Source organism: Trichomycterus rosablanca, chromosome 5 (genome assembly GCF_030014385.1).
Source record: "Trichomycterus rosablanca isolate fTriRos1 chromosome 5, fTriRos1.hap1, whole genome shotgun sequence".
Classification (NCBI taxonomy): domain Eukaryota; kingdom Metazoa; phylum Chordata; class Actinopteri; order Siluriformes; family Trichomycteridae; genus Trichomycterus; species Trichomycterus rosablanca.
The window spans coordinates 35,000,422-35,028,405 of NC_085992.1; the positions used below are offsets into that span (position 1 = coordinate 35,000,422).

Sequence of the window (27,984 nt, forward strand, 5' to 3'; positions counted from 1 at the left end):
GTTTTGACATTAAAGTCTTGTTTTAACAGCAGCGAGTGTTTTCATTATTATGTTTTATTTGTTAAATTCATTAGTCTTTTACTATTTGTTTCCCGCCAGTTTTAAAGCTAGTAAACAAGCATAACTTAGTTAGCTAACGACAGTTAGCAACAAGTGCAGATGAAGTTTAGATATTATCTGACTAGCCGGTGTTCATCGGTTATCTGAAAACACTAACATGTGTTCATTCATAATGAAGTGAAAAGCAGAGCAATCTCGCTAACTGTCGAGTAGTATGTAGAATGTGCAAAGCACAGAAGAAGTAGATGAGCAGCAACAGCAATGTTATTTTTCTGTTTTATATAAGTTACTATATTAACTGTTTATTAAAGTATATACAGCATTAACGAATCACCAGGTAGAACCCGCAGGTCTGCTGAGACCAGACCCATCTCTTGTTTGCCTGCAAATATATATAATCAACTAGGTTAAAAAAGGGATCATTGTGTAATTAAACAAAAATGCTATGGCATACCAATACAAGCGTGAAGATAGTTGTTGTTAAGTACTATCAAGTTGATTCTGACTCCTGGTGACCATATGGATAGTGTTTCTCCAGAACAGCCTGTCTTCTATTTTGGTTTTCAGGCTTCTTAATGGCTCATCCAAAGTTTGTTTGTTTATTAGGATTTTAACGTCATGTTTTACACTTTGGTTACATTCATGACAGGAACGGTAGTTACTCATTACACAAGGTTCATCAGTTCACGAGGTTATATCGGACAGTCTTGGACAATTTTGTATCTCCAATTGACCTAACTTGGATGTCTTTGGACTGTGGGAGGAAACCCACGCGGACACGAGGAGAACATGCCAACTCCACACAGAAAGGACACAGACCGCCCCACCTGGGGATCGAACCCAGGACCTTCTTGCTGTTAGGTGACAGTGCTACCCACTGAGCCACCGTGCCGCCCGCTCATCCGAAGTTTCTCCAATTGTATCCATCCATAGTTGCTGTCTGACTCTTCTTCTTTTATCTTCAACTCTTTTAAGCATGATTGTCTTTTCCAATAAATTGGTTCTTCTTGTCCTCATACTGAATCCAGTATAAGAGAGCTTCAGTTTGGTTATCTGGGCTTTAAGTGAGAAGTTAGTATTGATTTGGTCAAGGATCCGTTTATTTGTCGTCTTTGGCATTTCGTGAAATTGAAGACACTAGTCATTTTAAAACTACATTTTGGCACATATTTGCTGCTAGAACAACTAAGAAAACACCATGACTTCTAGCTGAAATATTAGCAAAAGTCTTGGCCTGTTTTTAGTCAAAGTTCAGGAAATATTGATTGCAGCAATACTCCTTACTATCTATCTATCTCTATCTATCTTTTCCATGCAGGGATGCTCTGCATTCTTTGTCCCTTATGTCCCACATTAACCCTTAATCTGCATCGTCCTGCATCATACACACTTGATGATACTGTTAATTTGATTTTTGTAAAGGAAATGTTACATTTTGCTGTGTGTATTTTAGTAATAGTTTTTTGTGTGTTTACATCTGTTGGGTCTTTAAATTAATTATTAGCTAAACCTAATGTAATAGTGACAGACATAGTACTGCCTTGTTTTTAACTGCCACATTATCAAGAAATATATCCACTAACTGGAAGTTGTTGCATCCAAATCTACTATCAAAAGTAAATCCAATATTTTTTCATTAAAGCCAGTAAGGAATTGAATTTCTCCAATGCTGTGTTTGCCAATGCATCTTGTTGCATACATTTTTTTTTCTGTTTAGAGCATGGAAACCTGGCACCAGCTCCCTGCAGAGGAGGATCCTAGTCAGCTTCTGCAACACACATCAGGCTTGCCTGAAACTGCCTGTCAACACAGGTTTGCTGTCAGCCATGAAGGACAAATGTCCATTGTACAAGACACAAGCATGCAGCCTGTAGCTGATAGATTTGCTTCTTTACAGCTGGGTAAACAGATGTTTTATCATTTCCACTGTTAGTAATTGTTTTTGTTTATTTAATAAAACCTAAATGTAGTTGTCACAGAGCATGTAAAGTAATGTTATTGTCTTTTTTAACTTTTCAAAATGTTTCTTTTCACATTAGCGGAGCTGCAGGATAGCTGTTTATCACCTGTACTCACACTGATTCCTCAGGGAAAGACCTTCATCCCTTCTGAGTCTACTCTTCTTCATCAGACAGAATTAGATTTTGCCCCCTTGAGGTAGTGTGTTTAAAATATTACCTAAGATTTTAAATATTTTTCCATTGTATACTAAGCTCTTTGCATTGTGTGTGAAGGGGATCTCCTGATCTGTCAGTTTTTTTGGAGAGGTGCCCTCGGATGTCGCACCTAGATGTGGATACAGAGTCCAACCACCCAGACAGATCTCTTGAACAGGCATCACTATCCCAGCATCCTTTGGGAGTGACGACTGCCATTTTAGAGGATGTTAGCAGCTGCTGCTCGCTCTCACAACACAGCCTGTCACCTAATAGTGACTACCAGGCATCATGGGTTCATGAAAAGAAATTTGGTAAAAAATATGAAAAACTACTGGATGGAGAATTTGGAGACTCCGTTTCAAAACTGCAAAAGTATGTTGGAGTAGCCAGCAGTGATGAAGTGACCCTGGTGTCTAAAAATGCATTTAGTCAGACTGGTGCTGCCCCAGTTGCACTAAACACACCTGAGGAACAGTCTAAACACTGTAATCCTACCTGTAAGGATGATTCTGACTTTAGGGCTGCAGAGAAACTACAGGTCAGACTATCTGGGGGTAGAAAGCAGCCACAGGGAGGGTGTTCTTCCTCAGTGTCTCATAGAAAGACCATGGGAAGTGTTGAGACATCACTTTCTTCTCGCATGTCTGCCATCTCAAATATTACAGTTCGCTTTGCAAGAATGCAACCAGATGAAACCACTGACTTTCGCCACAGACAGCTTGAGCTCCAAAGCGATGCTGCAATCTCCACACTGGGAAGTATAAATCAAATTGAAAACAAAATCCCTTCAAGTGCACAATATGTTAGTTCGGCCAGTTTATGTGAGCCAGGTTTAACAAGAGCACCCAAGAATTCAGCCAGACATCCAACAGCAGATGGCTTCTTCTTAACATCTCAGCCTGTGTCTCAGTCAACACCTGCTGTGCTTTTTGGTAGAGGAGCACCAGTCCTAACTGAACTGACACCCATATATTCCCAGCAAAACACTGAGGCAACATCAGCAATTAACCAAATACCAGCCCTGGACCTAAGTAACACAAACCCTCTGACCATTCCTGATGTTTCACATGCCACCTCTTTGGACCCAGCTGAGACTCAAAAAGTATCAAACATTTATTCTGAGAAGCAACTTAACCAAGAAGCTTCTTCCCCTAAAATATATGTACTTGCCTTGACCCGTGAGGATGCATCTTTTGAGCCACATACACAATCCATTGGATCCACCTCCCAATCCACCTCTGACCGAGAACTCTCCAATCAGGAGTTAATGCTGTCTTCGAGAAGAGTGCATTCACTACCCAGCCTCAGCTCCCTGCAGAAAGTGGATGCTTGGAAAGCCAGTCAGAGTTCCAGCAGGTCATTTCATGACTTGGCTTTGCAGGGGTTTGCTGGTGTATCTCCTAAGAGGAAAGCACAAGATTCTGCATCTGAAACAGTAAACATCATACTGTCGCCACAAAGTCTGGAAAATCCCAGCAGAGCAGTTAACGTTAGTGGTTTGAGACATAGGAATATGGCAGAGGCAGGTGGGGTTGTACAACCTACACCAGCGTCTCCACTTACTCACTCTCATTCCCACTTATCTCTTGGCACAGTTATCGTCCCTGTTCAGCAGGATGACACTCAAATTGATCTGCAGCTTCCACCTGTACGTTCTCTTGCCATCACACAAGGGAACAACTCAACTGCTGCTGAATCAAGTGATGAGAGGATGGCTGATCGGTCCAAAACAAACCCTGTTAAAACACCCTCTTTAATTGGTCTTGGTCACTTTGGTGATTTGCCTACAAACCCCAGCATGATCAGCTCTCTTCCCAGCTTTAAGGGTAGTTGCTATGGTGAACAGAGTTTTCATGAGTCAGTGGGTGCAGCTTCCTCTGTTGTGAGTCTAGAAGTGGATAATTATGCTCCCTACTGGACGTCCAGGCCTAGTTCCCCCCAACGTTCCTTTGAGCTCAACATCGAAGACAGGATCCCAGTAAGTATGAGATAAACGCTTCAGTATGTACATTTTACTGCTTAATTTAATTGTTGCTTGACCAACATTTTTTGCAGCTCTACCTTCGTAACTTGGGTATTGATCAGTCACCTTCAGCAATCTTAAATCCATTCACACGACGTGGGCCTATCAGAGAGCCTGAATTCTCTCCTACTGACTTGTGCACCATTAAAGATTCAGTAGGGACACCCACCAAGAGCACACTGCCATCTGAAGGTAAGCAAATCATTCTGACATGCACCATATGTAAAGCCCTACTAAATTCACGGGAAAATGTGCTTAATTTTACTGACTTTATTTTTTTAAAAATAATGGATTTTTAAAGGAAAGTGCCACATTTCTCGGCAGTCATTTAATTACTCTCATTAATTGAATGATAGAATAAATGGAAGTTACAATACACAGCACAGCCTACCTTTATAGTTGAATGTAAACTAGAACAGAATTAGAACAGAATCATTCATGTTTTGACACCCTCCCCTCTGCGTCCACAGAATCGATAGGGAGTTTTCCAAATTCAGTTACACGAGTAGTGTTTTTAGCTGCTTTAGACTTTGACATCTTGGACATTTCTCTAACCGATTGCTAATGTAATTAAGAGTTTGCTGAGTTTAGAGAGTAAGAAATGAACTGTACAAGCCACTCAGGTGGCCCAGCGGTAAAAACACACACTGGAACCAGAGCTGGGTTCCTTAATACATCGTATCGAGTCTCAGCTCTGCCTGTTGGCTGGGCTGAGCAGCCACATGAACAACGATTGGCCTGTTGTTCAGATAGGGGCGGGATATTTAAAAAAGCAGCATAGGGCTTTCTCTCATAACTAATGCTATTACAACCTCTGCTGGCTGATTGATGGTGCCTGCACAGAGACGGGAAAAGGGTGCTGTCAGGGTGTGTCTCTCCGAACACAGTGCTGATCTGCACACAGGTGACAAGATGCATACGGCATGCTGCCCACGTGTCGGAGGGGGCATGGGTTAGCTTCGTTTTCCTCAATCAGAGCGGGGATCCAGCATTGGTGGAGAGAAAGCATGATGCAATGTGGCAATTGGACGCACTAAAAGGGAGAAAAAGGGGAGAAAAATTCATTAATATATTAGCATATTACATGGGAAACGTCTCATTTCATGGTCCGTGACACGATTTTCACGGCTGTGAATTAGGTAGAGACTTAACCATATATCCTGTATGTGATCACCTGACCATGAGCGTTTTGGATGTCCCATTCCAAAAATATAGGCATTGGCACGAGGTAGCTGCTGCCTTGTGGCTATTACAGCCTCCACTTTTTGTGAAGGCTTTCTACAACTTTCTGTTGGAATTCGTGCTTAGTCAAGCTGGCACAAACTGTTGCCATAAATTGGAGGAATATGATTTTTCTTATATTTTAATGCATCTCTTTGCAATGCGTGTGGCCAAATTACATGAAATAAAGAATTAATAGGGGTTTCCACATACTTTTGGCCATGTAGTGCATCAAAATGTAATGTAATTTTTTTATGGTGTGCATGTTACTTTCATACACAGGTGATAGTCCTCGAAAGGCGACATTTTCCAGTTCCAGTGTGCTCTCCTCAGATTCCAATTCCTCTTTAACACAACAAGTTCAGAAACCTGACAGACCGGCTAGTCCAGGGAGTGTAAGGATGATACGCTGCCAGACAAGCACTCCACCCAAATCTCAGACTTCACACCACGCATGCTCTGTTCCTAAAGAATCTGACGCTCCCCAGCGAGAGGGCAGTTATGGCCTCCCAGCACAATTGAGCCTGGATTCTGGCCCCCCTCCAGGGACCTGTCTGGAAGTTAGGGAGGGTGACTCATCTCTTGTAGGTTCTGCAACACTGCAAGAGATTAGGCATTTGCTTGGCCGTGCAGAAAGTCTTGTGTCCGCACAGTCATCACTGACCTCGTCCCCCGGATCACACTTTTACTCCGAGAGTGATGCTTCTTTGTTGTCACTCAGACAGGACACACACATGTGCCATGATGACTCATCTTTGTCAACTGGTGGAAGGAATTCCTCGGTCCTGGCTCGCTCTTCCTCTGATTCTGCCCTAAAGCAGAGCTCCTCATCATCATGTGGGGCTCCACGGCTGTCCACTCCATCTCATCACATGACCAATGCACCTTTAACAGTCGGCCAAAGCAGAGAAGAGAACCTAAAGTCACGTGACCTTGATGTAGCCCCAAGGAGGGCGGAGCCTGAGGGATGTAGTGCTGCAGACCCAGACAGGGTCGGCCCTGTCAGCCTGTCAGTCAAAAAGATGAATGCAATCACAACATCGTATGACCAGCAGCAGAGCCAAGACAGTGCAGAGGATGCTGGGGTCAGTTCATCTATAGTTAGCCCCTCTCACAGCTCGGCAGAGATGGAGTTGGGCACTCCATTGGGGAGTGATAGTGGTAGTGACTGCTCATTGGCTGCCAGGGTTGCTAAGCTCCTGCAAAGCGAGTCATCCGTCTCAGTCATTACCAGCCGTCCAAGCACAACTGACACAGAAAAGAGCCGAGCTGGAGGTAAACAGACTCATTGCTGATTTGGATTACGTGCCTTTCAGTGTTTTGAAATATTGTCTAAAATAAGGGGTGGGAATGAGGCAGCAGGTAGTCTAGGTGCCACACAGTGACATTACTTCTTAGAACCTGAGTCAATTTTTTTTGCAGTTTTGCATATTCTCCCATTCTTTTGGGTTTCCTTTTGGTGTTCCATTTCCCTCCCATTGCCCAAATGCATGCAGAAGGTACTGGAAGGGGAAAAATAACACAGTAACCAAACCTGTGTAAAAAAGTAATTGCCCCCCCCTTTAGCTTAACTGGTGGTGCCACCCATGCAACCAAATACAAACAACAACTGTAACCAAATATTTCAGTCTTTAACATTGTTCTAAATATTTTTTTTATTACTTTTGTTTACTGGGCGGCACGGTGGCTAAGTGGGTAGCACTGTCGCCTCACAGCAAGAAGGTCCTGGGTTTGATCCCTAGGTGGGGTGGTCCGGGTCCTTTCTGTGTGGAGTTGGCATGTTTTCCTCGTGTCTGCGTGGGTTTCCTCCGCGTGCTCCAGTTTCCTCTCACAGCCCAAGACATGACATGCAAGTGAGGTGAATTGGAGATACAAAATTGTCCATGACTGTGTTCAATATAACCTTGTGAACTGATGAATCTTGTGTAATAAATAACTACCGTTTCATGTCATGAATGTAACCAAAGTGTAAAAACATGACGATAAAATCCTAATAAACAAACAAACAAACTTTTGTTTACTAAATGCAATATATGTTTTCCTATCTTATGGCCAGCCCCGATCTGAATTGTTGTTGCAATCTTTAGGCCAGTGCAGGGGAACTCCCTACATATTTATACATAGGCCATTGCTGCTGGCCCTTACCGATCAATAACGCAAGTATGTCCTTCCTGCAGCTATTTATAGACTGTTTCTCCTGATAGGTTACTGGGATTTTTGTGGGTCGGCTTACAGTTTTCACTAAATGGATATGGAGTAATCAAACAATGGCTTATTTGTCTGTTATCACTGGTTAATTACATTTCAACTTGATGGTATACTTTACTAGACTGCCCTCTTCTACAAAAGTGTATTGTTTAAATGTATTTATGTATTGTTGTCATATAATATTTAAGTCATATTACCAATAAAATTGTTTTTCTGTGCTTCGTCTAGCAGAGGTGATGGTAAAGGTGTCTGGAGGTGAGTGTAAAGCCACAGGACTTAACACAGAGGACAGAAAGAGAATTGAAGAGATCAAAAGAGAGCTGCTGCTACACACTAAGGTACAACCTAACCCTGAGGCACTTAACTAACTTATGTTTGCGGTTACTAATGGTTTTCGTATTGGTTGTATGAATAGGTGTAGTAATATGGGTTTTTTGTAATGCTGGCAGACTGCTCTGATAACAGTCTTGATACTATCACAAAGGTAAAAATGTGCATGATGAGTGTGGTATGTATGAAATTGCGGTGTTTCTACATTCTTTGTAATTTTCTCTTTTTCCTCACAAAAATTGCTTAATTACGGTGGCCGAGAAGTGCAAAACAAATTTACATTTCAGAAAACAAAATTACAAAAAAACTAAAACAACATTTACAACAAAAGCAAAAACAAATGTACAAGTGCTTGGGTACCCAGTGTTTGTAAATTTGTTTTGGCATATGTAAAAGTGTTTCAGCACTTGTAAATTTGTTTTCGGCATATGTAATTTTGTTTTCTAAAATGTTAATTAGTTTTGCACTTCTCGGCCGCACATTTCTGACGGAAAAGGTAGGGACAATAAACCGGAAGTGCGTGTTGCTTACCTGCTGTCAATCAAACTGTTTCTCAGCGGTAAAGTGAACGGAGTTTGTGATGGTGACGATAAACAAGGTTTTGTCTCGTTTGTGGAAATCATTTATTTATCCAGTTGACCCGCTATTGTTTTTCTTGTGGAAAGTTATTAGATTGTGCAGATGTTTAGACGTGGCGTGTGCATCTCTATTTACCGTCCGCTCTTCTAAACATCTAAGGAATTCCCACAAGAACAACAAAAGCGAAATAATGAAAATCATTAACACAAAATGGACAAAACATTGTTTATTAGAGACGGAACATTTGATACCGAGGCTTTAAAGCTTGTTTCACTTTTGTAACAGTGGACTCAGTGTATCGGAGCTTATATTAAAGCAGCATGTGCGGGACTGATGAAGCTTTGGTGCTGTGTTTTATCTCACTCACTATATAAGAGACAATCAAACCAGGGTTACCCACCGTCCTGTAACATACACAATCCTGCTTTATCTGGAGACTAAACGCCGCGTTCAGTATTGAACTGATACAGGACGCTTTGTTCCGTATTTTTATCAATGGGAGACTGTGGGAATTATATTAAGTAGTGTTCACTTTTATTCTTAGTAACGGTGTGTGTGCGCTGGTTATAGCAGCAGAACTTGTGTAATACACTTCTGTATGAGTAGCGCAGTGGGCGGAGTGCGTTGTTTTGCCTAAAATATGGTTCTGACTTATTATTATAAAGAATAAAAATAATAAATGTTAAACACCATAAATAAAACCTTTGTTCTCATGACTGTGTAAGGTGCCCCCCCCCCCCCCTCTCTTATATAGTGAGTTAGATAAAACACAGCGCCAAAGCTTCATCAGTCCCGCACATGCTGCTGCTTTAATATAAGCTCCGATACACTGAGTCCACTGTTACAAAAGTGAAACAAGCTTTAAAGCCTCGGTATCAAATGTTCCGTCTCTAATAAACAATGTTTTGTCCATTTTGTGTTAATGATTTTCATTATTTCGCTTTTGTTGTTCTTGTGGGAATTCCTTAGATGTTTAGAAGAGCGGACAGTAGATAGAGATGCACACACCACGTCTAACCGTCTGCACAAACAATCTAATAACTTTCCACAAGAAAAACAATAGCGGGTCAACTGGATAAATAAATGATTTCCACAAACGAGACAAAACCTTGTTTATCGTCACCATCACAAACTCCGTTCACTTTACCGCTGACAAACAGTTTGATTGACAGCTGGTAAGCAACACGCACTTCCGGTTTATTGTCCCTGCCTTTTCCGTCAGAAATGTGCGGCCGGGAAGTGCAAAACAAATTTACATTTTAGAAAACAAAATTACATATGCCAAAACAAATTTACAAGTGCTGAAACACTTTTACATATGCCAAAACAAATTTACAAGTGCTGAAACACTTTTACATATGCCAAAACAAATTTACAAACACTGGGTACCCAAGCACTTGTAAATTTGTTTTTGCTTTCGTTGTAAATTTGTTTTTGTTTTTTTGTAATTTTGTTTTCTGAAATGTAAATTTGTTTTGCACTTCTCGGCCACCGTACTTAATCTCAACAAAACTACATGAAAATGTATGAAATGTGCACAGTAATTAAATGTTTTGAACTAATTATTGATAAAATATGACAAACAAAAAATAAAAATTGTTTGTACATTATTAACACCCAGCCTAAAGTCTAAAAAAAGTCTCACTACATTTGCAATGCGCTTCAGAAGCAATGAATCTTGACGTCATAGTTTTAAGTCCATATGTTGTCAAGCGGTATGTACTTTGATGGTGTACATTTAGACAGAACGTGTGTTTTAAAATGTAAGATGTCATTTTCTGCAGTGGTAGGGTAATGCTGGCAGAGCAGGTAGTTTGTGTTGCATAAAACCATCATCTTGGGAATCTGGGTTCAATCCTTTCACCTGGTTTCTATCTTTAAAAAGTTTTGCATGTTGTTCCTCTGTCCATATCTTTTGTCTGACTACTTTGGTTCACTACACCTTCCCAAAACATGTTGGTTGGTGTAAATGTGGCTTTAAATTGCCTCTAGAGGTTTTTATGTGGTAGTTGGATGGAGAGTGCCCTTTGACCAATGCGAATAACAAGGACTGTAAAAAACCATTCTCTTTATTCAGTTTGAGAAACATGCATTTAATGATTTTTCATGAGTCGTATGACAAATTATAATGATTGTCAGAACATTTATTTCAAATTCTGATCAAACTTTATGAGAAACCGGTGCTAAACACATTCATTTCCATCTTGCTAACGTTCTGACATGATCCCTCTCCTTTCTTCATATTTTAGCAGAGCTCAGATTCAGAAAGCAGTATCCAGTCCTCTGTTGGCACTCTGTCCTGGCCTACAGTCGGCTTTGCAGCGGTGCGTAGTGCTGAGGACCGTCTCACAGAGCAGTTTCAGCGGGCCAGTAAAACTTCACTGGCCCCCACTGTTCCATCGCACATACCAACACAACCCAGCCTAGAGGACAGGGTATGTCAGATTGCTTTCAGAGAGGGGATTAGTCTTACCCCACCGCTCCCCTCGGTTAGCACAGCAACCATCCGGCAAACACCCTCCCCTCAGCCTACAAGTCAACGTCTGCATGTGCATGATGGCCATGGCACACATGAAGATGCTGTACCAGATAAGAAATCCCACCAATTAATGAGCTCAGGTAAGGAGTCCAAACTACAGACTCAAGGGCCTGATAAAACAATAGAGAAGGAAGGAATGGGGATAGTGGAAAAAGACAATGAAAGAAAAGCCAAGAATGAGCACCAGGAGAACAAGAGACCTGATGCATTAGCAGTACAAGAAGGGGGTATTAAAGACATCACAGTTGAGAGAGAGATCCCTCCAGGTTTGGAGTCAGCTTCTCCCTCGGCTCATAAAGCTCACATGTCAGATATCCATCTCAACCTTTCCTCTAATCCAAAGCAAAAAACAACACAAACACGTACCGGTGATGCAAGCACTTACTCACAGCTGCAGAATGGACCCCACGCTCATCAGTCTGACAAAATGTTCAGCCAGAGCACTTTGAAAAATGTCCCATCCCCAGTTTTTAACACCAGTAAAGAACAGAATCCCACAGTATCCAGTGAGATCAGCTCAAGTAAAGACAACGATATGGACCAGAACCAGAACACAGGAATAGTTGGTGGATATTCTCAAAAAAGCTATAGACACCAACAAGCTTATATGAATGCACAAACACTGGCTGGTTCAAGCAGAGCTTTATCAGTTCAAGCAGCAGGTAAGTGGTAAAATGCTCTGATTTTTTTCTTGTATTTCCACTACTCATTGATGTAGCATTACTAAACATGTTTTGTTTTTCATCTAGCTATTCCAACATTATTGCCTTATAAACCTCATGGAAGTTCAGAGCTCTTCTATATGCCAAAGACTGACCAAGAACTCTCACCTAATACTTCTGAAACAACAATGGAGAGCTCTCACCCAGGTATTGGAAACAACTGTACTACTCTGTGTTACTTTACTGATGTAAGCAATCTAGTCGATACAGACAATTCAATGAATAAATACTGCATTAGGATTGTAACTTTTTTTATATATATATTACATGAGGCTGTCTGGATACACAGTGGTCAGAAATACTTAAAAGTGCTTTCTAGTGTATGTATTTCCCAAAGCCTGAAACTTTTCATGTTTATTAGAACAGCAGTAGGTTTTAGCTATGCATTAATCAAAGGGGGCAGTGTTGAACAGGGCACTTTTAACATAGACCACACTATCTAAAGCCCCATTAGTTTAACTTAAAAAAAACAGAAATACATATTTTTTTTATTAATGAAAATGTGTTAAGAAGATTAAATTATGTAGACTTTTTAAACCCTGTTTTATAGTTCACTCATAAGAACGATTTTAATGACATGATGCTACCACCATGCTTCAGGAAAATGTAGTTCTGATATCTGATCGGGGTGACTCCGTGGGTAGCACTGTCACCTCACAGCAAAAAGGTCCTGTTTTCGATTCCCAGGTGGAGCGGCCCGGGTCCTTTCTGTGTGGGGTGTGCATGTTCTCTGCATTGGTTTCCTCCGGTAGCTTCAGTTTCCTTCCACAGTCCAAAAACTTGCAAGTGAGGTGTTTGACTGTGTTTGACATTAAAGACTTGAACTGGTGAATCCACACACACAAAGTGTGTAAACATACCTGTATGTTAAAAATCTAATAAATAAATAATAATAATATCTGTTCAACCGGGCAGTTTAAGAAATGTCATTAAAAGTTGTCAGGTGATCACAATTGTTTTATTACAATCATGGGCTCCTCTAAACAGCTGACAGACATGGAACTGCTTGTATGTTTGTAACCCCCGGGGTCTAGCCGATACAGGATTGGTACTGCACTGCAGTTGTAGCATCAGAATTACATCTTACTTTCAATCTCATAACAAAGATCAGTACGTGTCCCATAAAACAAGCATACATATGCACTACTTGTATAAAATAGAACTAGTAGTAAAGTATTAAATTTATGCTATACTATAACACCTCGTCAAACTCTCTCTTCCTCTCTCTTCCTCTCTCTTTCTAGCTCCTTCTCGCTTACAATTTGGCACCACCTCTTTCACCAATGCATTATTCATTCAGTGTCTTTGTCTGAGGGAAATACAAACCCAGTGCTACTGAGCTTCATCAGGTGCAGAAGTCCTTTCTGTATATCTTAGCATTCACGAACTCTGTTTGACATCTGTCCCTGCAGGATCTGATGACGCTGTGCCACCCCGCTTTTCCACTGAGGTGTTGGGCTCCAGAGAAATTCAGGACCGAAACGTCACACCAAAGCATAAGGAAGGAATTTACAGCAAGAGAGTCAAAATGAACAGAGGTGAGATGAGTCCTTTAATAGGAAATTTAAAACTTTAAGCACCAGCTTGTACACATGAATTAAAAGATCTTTTTTTATTCTTTCTTGAACAGAATCCACTGTGTCTGGAAAAGGCTTTTGTGATTCTAAGGTTGCTTTTAGCCAAAAAGATTGTATTGGTCCTGTTTATCAGCTTACCTCTTCCAACTTTTCTGGTGAGCCTGTTAACAATCAGGTGGCTATCCACATTACTGAGCAAAATGAGAAGGAGGAGGATGGGTTTGTTCAACTGAATATGGAGGCGGACTATAGCACAGATGATCAGCATTATCATAGCAATACTGTTCGAAAGCAAAATTTGCCACCGGAAACACTGTCATTACCCACTAAGGCTGCCAGGAATGTGGGGGAGGACAGGAAGGTTCGAGACATTTCTGTGGAGATTGGAAGCTCTCTGGACCAACTGTGGCATCGTTTTAATAGGAGTTACAGCCTGCAGGAGAGTCGTCCCCTTAATGAGGGGGAAGTGTCACTGCTGGAGAGACTGGAGCGCCTCTCCCGTCTACTGCATAGCCCTGCACTGCCACACACTTCTGCCAAACAGGCAGGCAGCCAAGTGGAGAATGGCAAGAACATGAGAAGAGACCCTGAAATGAGGAATGTGCAAAATAAGGAGGTGAACACTAAAGAAAAGAAGGAAAGAAGCAGAAGGGTTAAAAACATAGATGAAGTAAAAAGGCTTCCAAAAACAGCCTGGGAAGATAAGGCTTTAAGAACCAGCAAGGCGTTAGTGGAGGACGTGCAGCAAGAAAATGACCACCGCTATCCTGCAGAGAGAGATGAGTCAGCCAGTGTCTCGGTGGAGACCAGCAGCAGCAGATCCACCATCGACACACAGCGTTTGCTCAGAGCTTTTGGACCTCTGAGAGTTAGCAGTGGAGGAGAGGAGAGCACTAAGCAGACCAGTGGCAGCTTGCTGAAAGTTTACAACACCATCCATAAGCAGAAAACAGGGAACGGAAAAGCTCATTCAAAGCATCACCTTGTTTCTGTTGCCACAGAGACAAGCAGTACAGATGAATCCAGGGTATGGCTTCATACCAAGAATTTTAATTTGGGTTTAATTTATTCTGCACTAGGGCTTTTTGCAGGATTCTGCAATAAATATAATTTTTGTCCTAATCTAAGTGATTAAATGGCATAGCAAAACAGACAAGATTGATATCATTTTAAAAACACTTTGTGACATTTCTTAAACACCACAATGGTGTACATTTTTGAAAGGTTGAGGGACTGGCCATGATGAAGCTATCTGCACCAGGTACTTTCAGTGTAATTTTAGTTTGCTTGGTTAGCATCAGAGACTTGGTTGTGACTCCTCTGCACATGCTATAACCCACAGGTGTCCAAACCTTTTTTCCAATGTGGCTGGAGTATTACTGGACATGCCTATAGCCTATACACATTGCTAGTACACAATTCCTTTACTGTGTCCAGCTGTGCACAGGTTTACAGTGAATATTTATTTAACTTAACTTAGAAGGGTATGCATATGTGATATTGAAACAAATTTAAAACATTTAAAGTCATCAATTAAAAATAAAACTATTTTATAAAAATATTACTGTCTAAAGGGAACTATGACAATATGAAGAATGTTGTGGATTTAGACTATTGCTGTGCTTTGTTAAGATTTTATGGGATTGATAATATGCTTTGCATTTCTCTCAGGCGTCTTTCGGCACATTATCGTCCTCAAGCACTTACAGTCTTCCCTCTCAAAGAGGCACTAGAGGTTGTAGTTCCAAGAGACGAAAAGTCAAACTGGTCAGCCGAGGTATACAAGCAGGTCAGTGTTTCTACAACAGCTTCTCTAACATACAAGATTGCCTCATTTCTAGAAAAGCCGTCGTGCACTAAGAAACACTGTCTTTAAACTGACTGACTCTTACGTAATTCTGCACATAGTGCTGCACGACCCATCCATGCTTGCAACGACTAAGCCTTTGGTGGATGCTTCTTTTATACTCTTGATGATCTCACCTGTTACCAGTTAAACTGCTAACTGTGGATCCTTTCAGAACAGTGTTACTTTATTCTTTATTAACAGTATAACTTTAGTCTTATTTTGCCTCTGTCCCAGTTTTTGTATGTTGTGACATCACATTCTATTGTTTTATATTTACAAAAATGTTTGAAAATGTTTAAAAAATGTACTGAAAATGTTTTTGGAAAGTTTATCAGTTAAATTAAAATTTGAACACATTACAGTTTTTAGTTTTTATTGCATTTTTAAAAAGTGTCCCAACATTTCTAGAGATGGAGTTTGTACAAATAGAAATCTAGAGTGTAAATAAAAAATAAATAAATAATTTTCTTTTAGGTGATTTGGAGATTGTGGTAAATGGCACCCGCAGACACACCCGAGATGTTGGCACCACCTTCCCTTCCCCAGGCTGTGCCAAAGACATCAGAGCACCTGCAGCCAACAGTGAGCTACAAGTCATTATTTTTACACACCCAGTCATTATTTTTACGATGCCCGTCACTTCCAAGAGATATGCTCCCAAAAACAACTGGATCTCTTTCCCAAACAGTTTGGGGGGAAAAAATTCTGTTCCAAAAAACAGCTCTATTTTTCTTTTTATTTCAGGTGTATCATGGTTTGTATCTGCAGATGAAATGAAAGTGGATGCCCGAAAAGAGAACAAGCCACAATCAGATTCACTGCAGTTTAAAAACCAAGCCTGGTTTGAGCCCTACAGCAGGGTGCAGCCATGGAGAGAGCCGCTCAGAGAACGGCACATTCAGGAACAAAGAGAGACACCACCTGAGCATACCACCTCTTCAGAGAATGGCACCAGCCATAAACCCTCTGCCCTGGTGTATCTCTCTCTGCAGGTTTGTGTTTACTTTAAGTTGATATGTGTAGAGCGATTTTGGTATAAAGTAGCTGATGGGTAGAGATCTTTTACAATGTGTATTTTATCTCAGATTTGATAGCTATGGCATTTTGATTGAGTTATTTTGTTTGCTTAACTAAAGTTTTTGTGTGAATGTAAATGTTGCAGGAAGCTCTGGAGTTCCACCGCCCAGGGTTTGTGTCTCGCTCTCGGGAGCGTATGAAGAGACTTTGCTTGTTGGCAGAGGAGAGGAAGATGCAGGCTGTATATAACAAAGAAAGAGAAGAGCTCTTCAACCAGCCTTTGCAAATACAGCGGCCAGCTGCTGGTTTGTTTGTCTTTTTCCATTACAGCTTTATCCTGGTCAGGGTTGCAGCAGGTCTGGTTTTACGAGGAAACACTGGGCAGAAATACCTGGACAGGCTGCCAATCCCTTGCAGAGCTAGCTTGGATTTTATGGAAATTTGTTAGCATTTTTGATCTCTGCATCTACAGTATAGTGTGTTTGCATTTAGTAAAAGAACTGACACATTTTCACAGTGCTGGCATTGTTCAAATGGTTTCTTAAAAAATCCTAATTTGTATGAAATTGTATTTTATAAATATACCCATTAAAAGAACTTATTAAATTATTCTAAATTGGGCACTCGGGTGCTGCAGCGGTCTAACCCACTAGTCCATCTAGTTCTTGAATTCTAATTTCAGCTCTGCTATCGATCAGGATTGGCTGATGTCTGAGTAAAATAGGCGGGACAGAGGTGTCTGAGGGGGTGTGTGTTAGGTAGGCCCTCCTGCAGCAGTACAGAAGAGATACAACTGGGCAACTGGATATGACTAAATTGGGAGGAAAAAAAGAAAAATGCATAAATTGAATAATAATAATAATTAGGGGAAATGTGCATGTTCACTTAAATCTTAGGCAGGTTTCATTTTTTTCTGTTCAACCAGGCATAAATCTTGCTTTTGGTAATGTAGATAAAGATTAATTATAAAGAAAAAATAAAAAGCTGGTGCATTTTTTTCAGACAGCCCTAGAATCAGTTACAGTCTGGAAGCTCATTTTAATCTCATTTTATGAGTTCTTACACAAAAATTACTTCTTACTCTACAGTATCAGCTTCTGCAGCACCTCCAGCTCCTGCTCCCTCTAAACGAGTTATTCCTGTTAGTGAGATGGTCCAGAGATCTAAGCGGTAAGCTCTTCATAACCTGCATTGTTATTCGCTCTCTAGATGATTTTGAAAATAGCATTGTGTGAAGTTAAGTCTTTTAATATTGTGTAAATTAATGCTCAGTGTGGGTATATCTCTCTCCCTTACCTGCCCACACATACAAAGTCTCCATATAGCAATTGCTTAATTCCTAGTGGACTCTCTTATTGGCCTTACATGCTTAAAATGATCAGCAATCTCTCACATACAGTGGAAGACCTATACATATGTCAACATTTACCTTTGTATCTGTGTTTTGATAAACATTTACTGAAATGTATTGATTACAGTTTTTAGATAATCTGTATCCTGAAGGGGAAAAGCCTAATCTCTTTGTTTGCATTTATCAAGTCACTGTGTGCTGCCATTAAGAATTACCAGTTGACTTTGAAGCTTTGGTACAGATTTCCCAAAATGGAATCAGTTTAATAAATTTACACACATGCATCGAAAAGTACTCTAAACTTTGCATCAGTTTTCTCAATGTTAGAAGTCCACCTTTATCTACTGAATTTAGCTACTGGTTCCCACCAAATAATAACTGCATCCTCATCAACTAATAATGGAAAGCCAGAACGCCAAATGAATCCAAATTCTTTATTGGTAGCTCTATTCTATTAGGAATAGTCGTGTTTTTGCTCTGCTCAGTGTCTGAGTTTTTTAGGGTAGGGTGCACTTTTCTTTACATGTTATAAAAGTTATGTAAAAATGCCACTTATTCCAGTCAAATGTGGAATACATTGGGCCATATCATAATACATGTTTAGTTCAAATGTCCAGCAAAAGATTAAAAGCAGGTTTTTGTCTTGTGTAAATTTTACCCAACAGGATTTATTCCCAACTTCCTGAAGTTCAGAAAAGGAAGGAGGAAGAAAGGAGGAAAATGGAGTACCGTACATACCGCCTAAATGCTCAGCTGTTTAATAAGGTTAGTAAATATTTAGTAAACGTTTAGTACAATACAGTTACATGCTAAGTTCAGTGTTGAAATGCTGATCAATCTCATGTATTAATTTGTTCCCCCTACAGAAAATCACCAATCGTGTGCTGGGAAAACGAGCACCTTGGCAGTAGTTTCTTAAAAGAAAGAAACTGCAGTGTGTTTGTGTTGTCTTTTTTTATTCTATTTTAGGTATAGACAACCATGTTTCTTTTATCGAAGTGTGTCGGTCTGTTGTATTGTAGCCAGAAAGGTTTGTTCATGGATGTGTTATTAATGTGTGTTATTTATAATCGATGTAATGTTATTAGAAACTAAATTAAGTCAAAACAAAGTGTCTGTCTTCATGTTTTAATTATGTTTTTAATAAATTAAAGGGCCCGCGGGGTGCTTTAAAAAAGGTTTCAATGTGATTTTTTTTTTTCAACTGAAACAATAAGCTTGTCTTAACTAAGCTTGAATTTTATAAGGATGAATTTAGATGATTTTTTGTGTTCTTGGAATGTGTGTTTTGCGTATACAGTAGTAGATTGTCTTAATAAGAATCAAATACAATGAGACTTCTGGAGTCTTACTTTATGTAGCATTTAAATTTTTCCCCTTTGTTATTAATGACGTCATTTATTTCCATGCTTTTCAGAAATAATTTCATAATATGTTTTTATCAATTGACTACGTTTACCAAATTTTAATGGGCCTCCTGCCTGGTAAATTGTAATTGTATATGCAGGTTTTCGCATCGCAGAGCAGAAATCAAATATTTAGTTCAAAATAGTAAGTTAATCCAGACACTAATCAATACCCCCAGTTATCTGCTGCTACATGATTAAATTCATGACCTCAAACGTCGTCCATCTCTAAGGATTCACACAATTTAAAGGAAATAGGAGGCGTTTAGAGCAAGGGTAAACTGATGTCTTCTCTATTCAAGTCTTTTTACACTAGCATGGAATGTAAATCTAGAGTAGCTGAGACATACAGCATGGCGATAACAACTGAATAGAAACTGTACAAAGAAACTTGGATCATGCTTAATTAAAATGTGCTTGTAATTACCGAAATAAAACCATATATAGACTCACATCTTAATGATTATTGTGATTGATGCTCATTTTATTTGTAGTTACTCAATGTGGTGAATACTCAGATCTGTTAAATTACACATGAAAAAGTAATCGGTTAGTACGTTTTATTTTAAATATGTTTTCACATTGATTGCCTAATTTGTTTGCTTGCAGCCAGGGAAATAAAACAATAGAAATGACTGAATTAACTGGTCTCCAGTCCAAATAGTATTTGCTCTGAATGAATTTGGCCTCAGGTCTCATTTAATTCAACAACAGCACATTTTCCCCTTCTTCAGAAAAATGTCGATGTTGAACTAGTCACTCTAAATTGCTGCTATGGAACTAGTAAGTGAATAGGTATGATGGCAATGCCAGTTGGTGTGTTAGTGTCCTGTTAAGGGTGTGTTCCTGCTTTGTGGGCAGTGTTTGCAAGATGCACAGGACCCATGTAACTCTAATCAGGAAAAAGAGGTTACTGCAGATGGATGAATAAATTAATGAATTATAAAAAATAAATGCATTTTCTTTTTTTTATATACATTTTTTCCCCTTTTTCCTCCCGATTTAGCGCACTCAATTTTGTCTTCCGCTGCTGAGGGATACCCGATTGCATCAGAGGAGAGCACGTCGCTGTACACGCCTTTTTCGGCACATGCACAGCCCTTCACTTCTCGCCCCTGCATTCTGCACAAACGTCTCTTCTGCCAGTCAGGGTTCTTACACAGTGTATGAAGATCCCACCCCTCACATAGTCCGGCCCCCACCCTGCAGATACAGTGGCCAGTTAGTATCTGCCGCAGGCACTGTCAATTGTGCCCGCCAGATGGCGCCCAGCCGACCGGTGGCAACGCCGAGATTCAAACCAAAAAGTTCAGAATCTCTGCGTTGGTGTGCTAGCGGAATATTCCGCTGCACCACCTTGGTGCCATTAAATGCATTTTCAAATAAAAAGCACCTCATGGACTGCTCTTTGTAACTCAAATGCTCGCTCATGTCTAGCAAGTGAAAGTTTCTCCACAAGAGAGGGCTACTTAATCTGAAATCGTTTACTGTTCGACATTTATGTCAAGCTAGTTGGAGCTGGTGTCATTTAGGTTAATGTACCTGTATAGATTCTGTTTATTTCAGTGTAAGAAAACGTATAACTATTATATTAAATAGTACTATACTTTCTACCATAATTACTATTCTTATAGGTGTCCTTAGGCCTGTTGGTGCCATCTATGTAAATATAGCTGCCTATAAATAACCAGCACACAGAACTAACAGCTGCCTGACCAGTGCGTGAAGCCTCACCACAATATGCTACTCGGTGGACAGGCCTAAACTACTGAACTTAAGGTATTTAAATCAGCAACATTTTGTGAATATATATTCTGATTAAATATCTGTTTACAGTGTCATGTGGTATTTAGTTTCTTTAGTGTAATGTAGAGCTAGTATTCAGATTAACCCTACTGTGTTTTACACTGTTGTTTATTTGTAGAATGGGAGACTTCAGAGAGATCGATCAAGACTTCTTCCAGACTGAGTATTACATAGATGACCAGGGTCAAGAGGCCTATGGCTATGACCCAGTATACACCAGTCCAGATTACCAAGATGTGTAAGAATCTTACTAATATCCACAGTATTGACCATGCTAAAAGCTCATAATTTTGTTTATGCTGAACATACAGTGGCAATTACTTATTCTTGGACTCTCAATCATATGATTCAGATGAATTTTTATTCATGTAAAAGGGTTCTGACTGTAAATAGTTGTTTATTTGTGATTGGCAGAGATGGTACATCAAATGCATATGCACCATCACAGGACCCACCTTATGCAGGGCAGATGTTTCAGCCTGCAGCTCCTCCTGGGAATGCTGAATACACTGACTCCTTTGAGGAAGAGCCTCCATTGTTAGAGGGTAAAGAACAAAGATGTTTTTTTTTTCAGTTTTTCCCTCTCTGTAGATGTGAAGCTCCACTTTTGTCAGAAACATGTTTGCCTGAGAAACGGGAATACGTTAAGGTGTTAAGGTGTGCCCAGGCATAAGAACTGTACTGTTAAGCATTAGCATCTATTTATTTTAGTGGAGTTATAAATGAGATGATTTAAAGTGTTACTGTTTTGGACAATTAGATTATATTTACATTTTATTGGACAGCTTTTAACTGTCTAGCTAGCACTCAGCTGTTGCTTGCTCTGTATGTGTTTTAATAAAATGCATGTTAGGGCAGCACAGAGGCACGGTGGGTAGCACTGTCGCCTCACAGCAAGAAGGCCCTGCGTTTGATTCCCAGGTGGAGCGGTCCGGGTAATTTCTGTGTGAGTTTGCATGTTCTCCCTGTGTCTGTGTGGGTTTTCTTCGGGAGTTCTGGTTTTCTCCCACAGTCCAGAGACATGCAAGTGAGGTGAATTGGAGATACAGAATTGTCCATGACTGTGTTTGACATTAAATTAGTGAACTGATGAATCTTGTGTGACTAGTGACTACCTGTCCATTCATGAATGTAACCAAAGTGTGTAAAACATGATGCTAAAATCCTAATAAAATAAATAAATAAAAAAGGCATGTTAAGCATCCAGTCCAAATAGTATTCACTCTAAATGAATTTAGCCTCAGGTTTCATTTAATTAATTAACAGACCATTTCCCCATCTTCAGAAAAATGTTGATGGTGGAATGGCCACTCTAAATTGCTCCTTTGGAACTAATGAGTGAGTGAATGGGTATAATGCCAGTTGATAAGTTGGTGTCCTGTCAAGGTTGTGTTCCTGCCTTGTGGGCAATGTTTGCAAGAGACTCAGGCCCCATGTGACCCTATTTAGGACAAAGAGGTAACTGCAGATGAATAAATAAATTATGAATGAGAATAAGAATAAGAATAAGAATTCTATTTATTTTCAAATGAAAAGCACCTGTGGGCCTGGCTTGTAACTCAAATGCTCACTCATGTCTAGCAAGTGAGAGTTTCTCCACAAGAGAGAGCTATTAGTTTAAGGACGTTTTTTGGTGGATATACCCGTTAAGGATAGGACGAACATTTAAATCAATCAATAAAGAATAAATCAATAAATGTGTCTCATCAGAGCTGGGCATTAACTTTGATCACATCTGGCAGAAGACTCTGACTGTGCTGAACCCAATGAAACCAGCAGATGGCAGCATCATGAATGAAACTGATCTAACTGGTCCTGTTCTGTTCTGCATTGCATTGGGAGCCACTCTTCTTATGGTATAAATTATGATTCATGCATTTTGCATAATTAAATCACTACCTAATCATAAATCACTGGATAAGGAGTGACACAAATTAAATTTAAATGCATGTTTTATGTGTTTGCAGGCAGGAAAGGCCCACTTTGGCTTTGTGTATGGAATCAGTGCAATGGGATGTATGGGCATACATGTTTTGCTGAATTTAATGAGTGCATATTGCATATCATTTGGATGTGTGGCTAGTGTGCTAGGATACTGCCTCCTGCCTATGGTGGCACTCTCTGCATTTGCTGTTTTTTACTCACTACAGTAAGTATGTAAAACACACACACATAAATAATCACATTAAGAATGCTTTTATTTGTCAGATATACAAACACGGGTGTACAGTATTCTTTCTTCGCATATCCCAGCTTGTTTGGAAGCTGGGGTCAGAGTGCAGGGTCAGCCATTGTATGGCACCCCTGAAGCAGAGAGGGTTAAGGGCCTTGCTCAGGGGCCCAACAGTGAATGCATGGCAGAGCTGGATTTTAACTCTCAAACTTTCAGTTGATAGATGAAAGCTCTACCCACTAGGCTACCATTGTCCCTACTGTGAAGGAAATCATAAAGGTGTTAAAAAAGAACTTGTGTTTTTTATATGGTTAGAGAAGTTAAATAATAATATACAGAAAGTTAAATAATAATTTACATTTTTAAGGTTTTTAAAGCTAATTTTCCTTTTAATTAATTACATTTTAAGAATCATAGCAGCATCAAAAACAAAGGGGCGTTTATCCACTAGCCCATCGTCTAACCCATTACAAAGATGATAGTTTGAGTAAAGTATAAAAAGCTGTATTAGTTGCTTCCACACATTAGCTCTTAACTACAGATCAAATGTTTTCTGTTTTGTCTACATTGTGAATACATGTAGTAAATATTCTCAAACAGACCATCTACACCAGTCAGGAAAAAGTGACACTTTCAGACCAGTATGTGGCTTGTCATAATATTTTAAGGTAAATTTAGAGATGATTTACTTTTTTTTTTATTATGAATACAATATATGACTCAGCATTACCCAATCTGCCTTACTTCTATTCAGCACAACAACATAAGGGAAGTCTTGAAAGTCAAAGGCATTTGGTGTTGCTTAAAGTCTTGTGTAACGTTAGTTTAGTGGAATAGACACATTTTTGACTGGCGTGTATTAAAGTTCATTCTGTTGTGTCTTCAGAGGAGTATTAGGAACATTACTGGCCATGTTCGTGATTGGCTGGTGCAGTCTGTCAGCCTCTAAGATCTTCAGTGCCACTCTGGATATGAGTGGACAGCAGCTGCTGGTGGCCTATCCCTGCTCTTTGCTCTATGGAGTCTTCGCCCTTCTCACCATCTTCTGATGAAAGACTTAGCATAACTAAAATAAAGATCGTCTAAGAGCTAAGTTACATAAACCATCAGTTCAAAACTACCTAATTTAGAAGCTACATTTAGGAAAAGAAATATGCCTAGGACCAGATACAATTTCCTTGTTTACTGAAATGTAGTTTTCAAATTGACAAAAGTAGTTGTGAATTTTTTGTAGTTGTGAATTATTATTTTTTTTTTTACATTGTGAATATGTATTTTCCAAAGGATTAACCTTTTCTACCATATAGAACATTAGCAAAGTCATTTTCTGTAATATTTTAGTAAGCAGCTTTGGTTTCTCAATTTATTTATTAATATTATACCCAAATATTTTTCTGTGGTTGCAGGATAGCTAACATTCAAAACCAAAGCCTCAACCAAAGCCTGCAACTTCATCCTGTAGGGCCAGTTATGCTGTTTTGAACTTTAGGCTATGGCTGACCATGACACTGTCAATGACTAAAGTATTTATGTTTTTTGGTGTGTTTTGTCAATTTAAAGTAGCCAGTCCAGCTTCTGCATGTTTTGGGAGGTGAGACTTAACCCATGCAGACATGAGAACACAGTGACTGGAGGTAGAGATAGAACCTGCATATGTACTGTACACTCCTGGGCAGAACATGGGCCAAACCCAAATCTGCACTAATCGTTTAACATCTTTTCATCATCTTATCTTTGTGTACAGGAAGATTATTTAAGTGAATTTCTCTGTTTCAATCTTTCCAGTTCAGTGCAGCAACAAAGACTGACAAGGAACTGATGGCACATGTATCAGGAGTGTATTCTCTTAGCTCTTACTTATTTTCTGACCAATTACTTCTTGTTAAGACTATCAACATGTATTTTGGGGTTGGCCTATTAAAGATTAGTTTGAGCTTGGCTAAGACTTTTAACCTTCAATTTTACTTTTAATTTTTACTTAACCTTTTTTCAGGGTCTGCTGGCCCTCAGACCTGCAGTCAGTTAAGTAGCTGTTAAACCTTAACTGTTGATATTTGATACTGCTTTTCCCACTTCTGTTTTCTTTATCTCTTTCTCTTCTCATTCTGTGAATAACTATTAAATAATTCAGATGGAAAATGATCTGTGTGACCTTCTGGTCTTGTGCATAATTGAATGCAAACATATGGACATGTGGTAGAGGTGTGCACCAATATAGACTTGCACAGTTCATAGAAGACATCTTGTAAACATTATCTTTAGTACCTACTAACATAATAACTATAATTAAGAAAAACACCATTAACTGTTTCGTATTTTTAAATATTTGTTTGACCTTTTTGAACATACAGTGCCAAAAACCCTGGTAAATATGAATGTGATTCCATGAAAATAGGAAAAGACAAAATATTTATTGAAAGTGAGTTGAAACCAAACAACAAAAAATTTGACTTTGTAAATTACTGGTAAGAAAAAGATACATTTTTAAATAAAACAGATATAAACTAAGAGGTTTACTAGACATGTTATTCAGTCAAAAAGTTTAGTGCAAAACAAATATTAATACAAACAGTATTATCAGAGGTATTTTACAAACTAATATCCCATAGGCGTGGCAGTGGTATAGCAGGTTCTCATGCTGGTCCTGTTAATGTCTGTGTGGAGTTTGGCATGTTTGGCCCATATCTATGTTTGTTTCCTTACCCTCCCAAAAAGATGCTATGTGGATTGGCTACTCTTAGTGATGAATTACCATCTTGCTCTGGATGTATTTCCACATTGCACCCAGAGTTATGGGGCTTTGGATCCACAGTGACCCTGATTAGAAGTGAGTGAAAATGAATGAATTTTGTTTGAATTTGTAATATGTGAAATCAGAATGACATAGTGGTGCATCTGATTGAAACCCCACCTAGTCATTATCAGTGTTGGGTTTAGATATGGTTTTAAAACTTGCCAACAGTCACTGCCAGTTTTCATACCACCATTCAAACACATACAGAAAGTGGATTGGCTAAGATACACCAACCAGGCATAACATTATGACCACTGACAGGTGAAGTGAATAACACTGATTAGCTCTTCATCACGGCACCTGTTAGTGGGTGGGATATATTAGGCAGCAAGTGAACATTTTATCCTCAAAGTTGATGTGTTAGAAGCAGGAAAAATGGGCAAGTGTAAGGATTTAAGCCAGTTTGACAAGGGCCAAATTGTGATGGCTAGACGACTGGGTCAGAGCATCTCCAAAACTGCAGCTCTTGTGGGGTGTTCCCAGTCTGCAGTGGTCAGGATCTATCAAAAGTGGTCCAAGGAAGGAACAGTGGTAAACCGGCGACAGGGACATGGGCGGCCAAGGCTCATTGATTCACGTGGGGAGCAAAGGCTGGCCCGTGTGGTCCTATCCAACAGGCGAGCTACTGTAGCTTAAATTGCTGAAGAAGTCAACGCTGGTTCTAATAGAAAGGTGTCAGAACACACAGTGCATCACAGTTTGTTGTGTATGGGGCAGCAAAAGGGGGATCAACACAATATTAGGAAGGTGGTCATAATGTTATGCCTGATCTGTGGAAATGACCCTCTAGTGTGCATGAATAAATGTTTAAGAGTGTGAGACCCTGCAACAGATGCACTTTTTTATGTTTTGTGCGAGACAGACGTTTCAGCTTTAGAGTTTCAAAAAACTGTTCATGTTAAGTGACACAAACAGTTATACGTCTTTAAGGTCCTTTATGGACTCACTGGTGAAGATGTGACCCTGTACTCTGTTCTCTGTAAACTTGTGTGGTCTTCTGTCCAGACTCATGATCTCTTTTGCCTGTTTCCATGCAAAGATCCCTTAAAAAAAGATAATTCAAAAACAGACATTTTATTTTGGTAATGCAATTTCTACAGCTAGTGGTGTATTTTGTGTCAGTCATGGTGAGATCTGAGGACTTTTTGTTTTTTCGTTGTATTTTTATGACCGGTTAAAATCACTGCTTAGATTAGTCTTTTTTAGATTAGATTTCAGTACATTGTTGCTGGGCGGTGGGTAGCACTGCCGCCTCACAGCAAGAAGGTCCTGGGTTCGATCCCCAGGTGGGGCGTTCCGGGTCCTTTCTGTGTGGAGTTTGCATGTTCTCCCCATGTCTGCGTGGGTTTCCTCCAGGGGCTCCGGTTTCCTCCCACAATCCAAAAACATGCAGCCAGGTTAATTGGAGACACTAAATTGCCCTATAGGTGAATGGATGTGTGTATGTGTGTGTGTTTGTATGTGTGTCTGCCCTGCGATGGACTGGCGCCCCGTCCAGGATGTTACTGTGTAAGCCTTGCGCCCATTGAAAAGCTGGGATAAGATATGAGAAGAAAGAATTTAATTGTACTGTACGTCTGTATATGTATATATGACAAATAAAGACATTCTCTCTAAAATATTTTGGCTCATTGGTGTATATTTGCATAGTAAGGTAGTTTGATACAAAGTCCTGAATTCTGTCCCCGTTGTCCTACTCACCCCGTACACTTTAGCCAGGTTGTTGAAGAGGACCTGTCCTGCACTCACTTTGTCCCGGACTCCGCGCACTGTACCGTTCTTGCTGAAGATGTTGATGCGTTTACGACTAAAGAGCTGTTCATGCGCGGTGCTCGCGTACACCAGCAGGTCATCCGGGTCACTGTCATTGTCCTTATGTAACTCACACGCCAGGCGGTTCAGATGGCTGTTAGCCTCGCTGACGGAGGGAGAGACGGCTCGGCTCGGCTCGGTCTCTGAACCGGCGGCTGTATCCGAATCAGTAGAATCCTCAATCTCTTCCTCCTCCTCTTCCCTGTACACCTCTCTGAGCACGCGGCCACTGCGTGCTGATGCCACCCGAAACCGCACGCGCTTCTTCGGCCTGCACCCTTCCTCCTCCCGGCCGGTCATGTTCCGCTCCATTACTAACATCTAAATTCTACATCCAGAGTCTGTGTAGCGTAGTGTA

At 40.0% G+C, this 27,984-nt stretch overlaps 3 protein-coding genes across 5 annotated transcripts; 2 read left to right on the plus strand and 1 right to left on the minus strand.

Annotated features, from left to right (window-relative positions):
- The first annotated feature begins 1,873 nt into the window (after nt 1–1,873).
- alms1 (ALMS1 centrosome and basal body associated protein) lies at nt 1,874–18,813 on the plus strand. Of its 3 annotated transcripts, none has more exons than XM_062996064.1 (17): nt 1,874–1,961; nt 2,100–2,217; nt 2,295–4,197; nt 4,275–4,434; nt 5,746–6,738; nt 7,900–8,009; nt 10,830–11,781; nt 11,869–11,988; nt 13,254–13,379; nt 13,472–14,445; nt 15,090–15,207; nt 15,742–15,849; nt 16,012–16,259; nt 16,430–16,589; nt 17,373–17,454; nt 18,301–18,400; nt 18,502–18,813. In XM_062996064.1, exons 1-17 carry the CDS (start codon nt 1,898–1,900, stop codon nt 18,544–18,546), a joined length of 6,381 nt encoding a protein of 2,126 aa, XP_062852134.1. In that variant the 5' UTR covers nt 1,874–1,897; the 3' UTR covers nt 18,547–18,813. The 3 variants fall into 3 exon arrangements, with proteins under 3 accessions (XP_062852134.1, XP_062852137.1, XP_062852136.1); XM_062996067.1 differs by having other exon boundaries at nt 10,833–11,781; XM_062996066.1 differs by having other exon boundaries at nt 7,903–8,009.
- Nucleotides 18,814–20,785: 1,972 nt separating this feature from the next.
- zgc:123321 (Protein YIPF5-like) lies at nt 20,786–24,069 on the plus strand. Its single transcript, XM_062995100.1, has 6 exons — nt 20,786–20,820; nt 20,966–21,085; nt 21,262–21,392; nt 22,558–22,703; nt 22,815–22,996; nt 23,907–24,069. Exons 2-6 carry the CDS (start codon nt 20,967–20,969, stop codon nt 24,067–24,069), a joined length of 741 nt encoding a protein of 246 aa, XP_062851170.1. The 5' UTR covers nt 20,786–20,820; nt 20,966.
- A 2,619-nt stretch (nt 24,070–26,688) lies between these two features.
- grxcr1b (glutaredoxin and cysteine rich domain containing 1 b) lies at nt 26,689–27,974 on the minus strand. The gene is made up of 2 exons (XM_062995101.1): nt 27,516–27,974; nt 26,689–26,857 (listed from the first exon to the last, which is right to left on the minus strand). Exons 1-2 carry the CDS (start codon nt 27,945–27,947, stop codon nt 26,822–26,824), a joined length of 468 nt encoding a protein of 155 aa, XP_062851171.1. The 5' UTR covers nt 27,948–27,974; the 3' UTR covers nt 26,689–26,821.
- Nucleotides 27,975–27,984: the final 10 nt, after the last annotated feature.

Coding starts and splice junctions, on each gene's coding strand:
- alms1 (XM_062996064.1), top strand. CDS start 1,898: ATGTCCATTGTACAAGACACAAGCATGCAGCCTGTAGCTGATAGATTT. Junction 11,989..13,253: donor AATGGAGAGCTCTCACCCAG/GTATTGGAAACA, acceptor CTGTCCCTGCAG/GATCTGATGACGCTGTGCCA. Junction 16,260..16,429: donor TGGTGTATCTCTCTCTGCAG/GTTTGTGTTTAC, acceptor TAAATGTTGCAG/GAAGCTCTGGAGTTCCACCG.
- zgc:123321 (XM_062995100.1), top strand. CDS start 20,967: ATGGGAGACTTCAGAGAGATCGATCAAGACTTCTTCCAGACTGAGTAT. Junction 21,393..22,557: donor AGAGCCTCCATTGTTAGAGG/GTAAAGAACAAA, acceptor GTGTCTCATCAG/AGCTGGGCATTAACTTTGAT. Junction 22,997..23,906: donor GCTGTTTTTTACTCACTACA/GTAAGTATGTAA, acceptor TTGTGTCTTCAG/AGGAGTATTAGGAACATTAC.
- grxcr1b (XM_062995101.1), bottom strand. CDS start 27,947: ATGTTAGTAATGGAGCGGAACATGACCGGCCGGGAGGAGGAAGGGTGC. Junction 26,858..27,515: donor ACCTGGCTAAAGTGTACGGG/GTGAGTAGGACA, acceptor TCTTTTTTTAAG/GGATCTTTGCATGGAAACAG.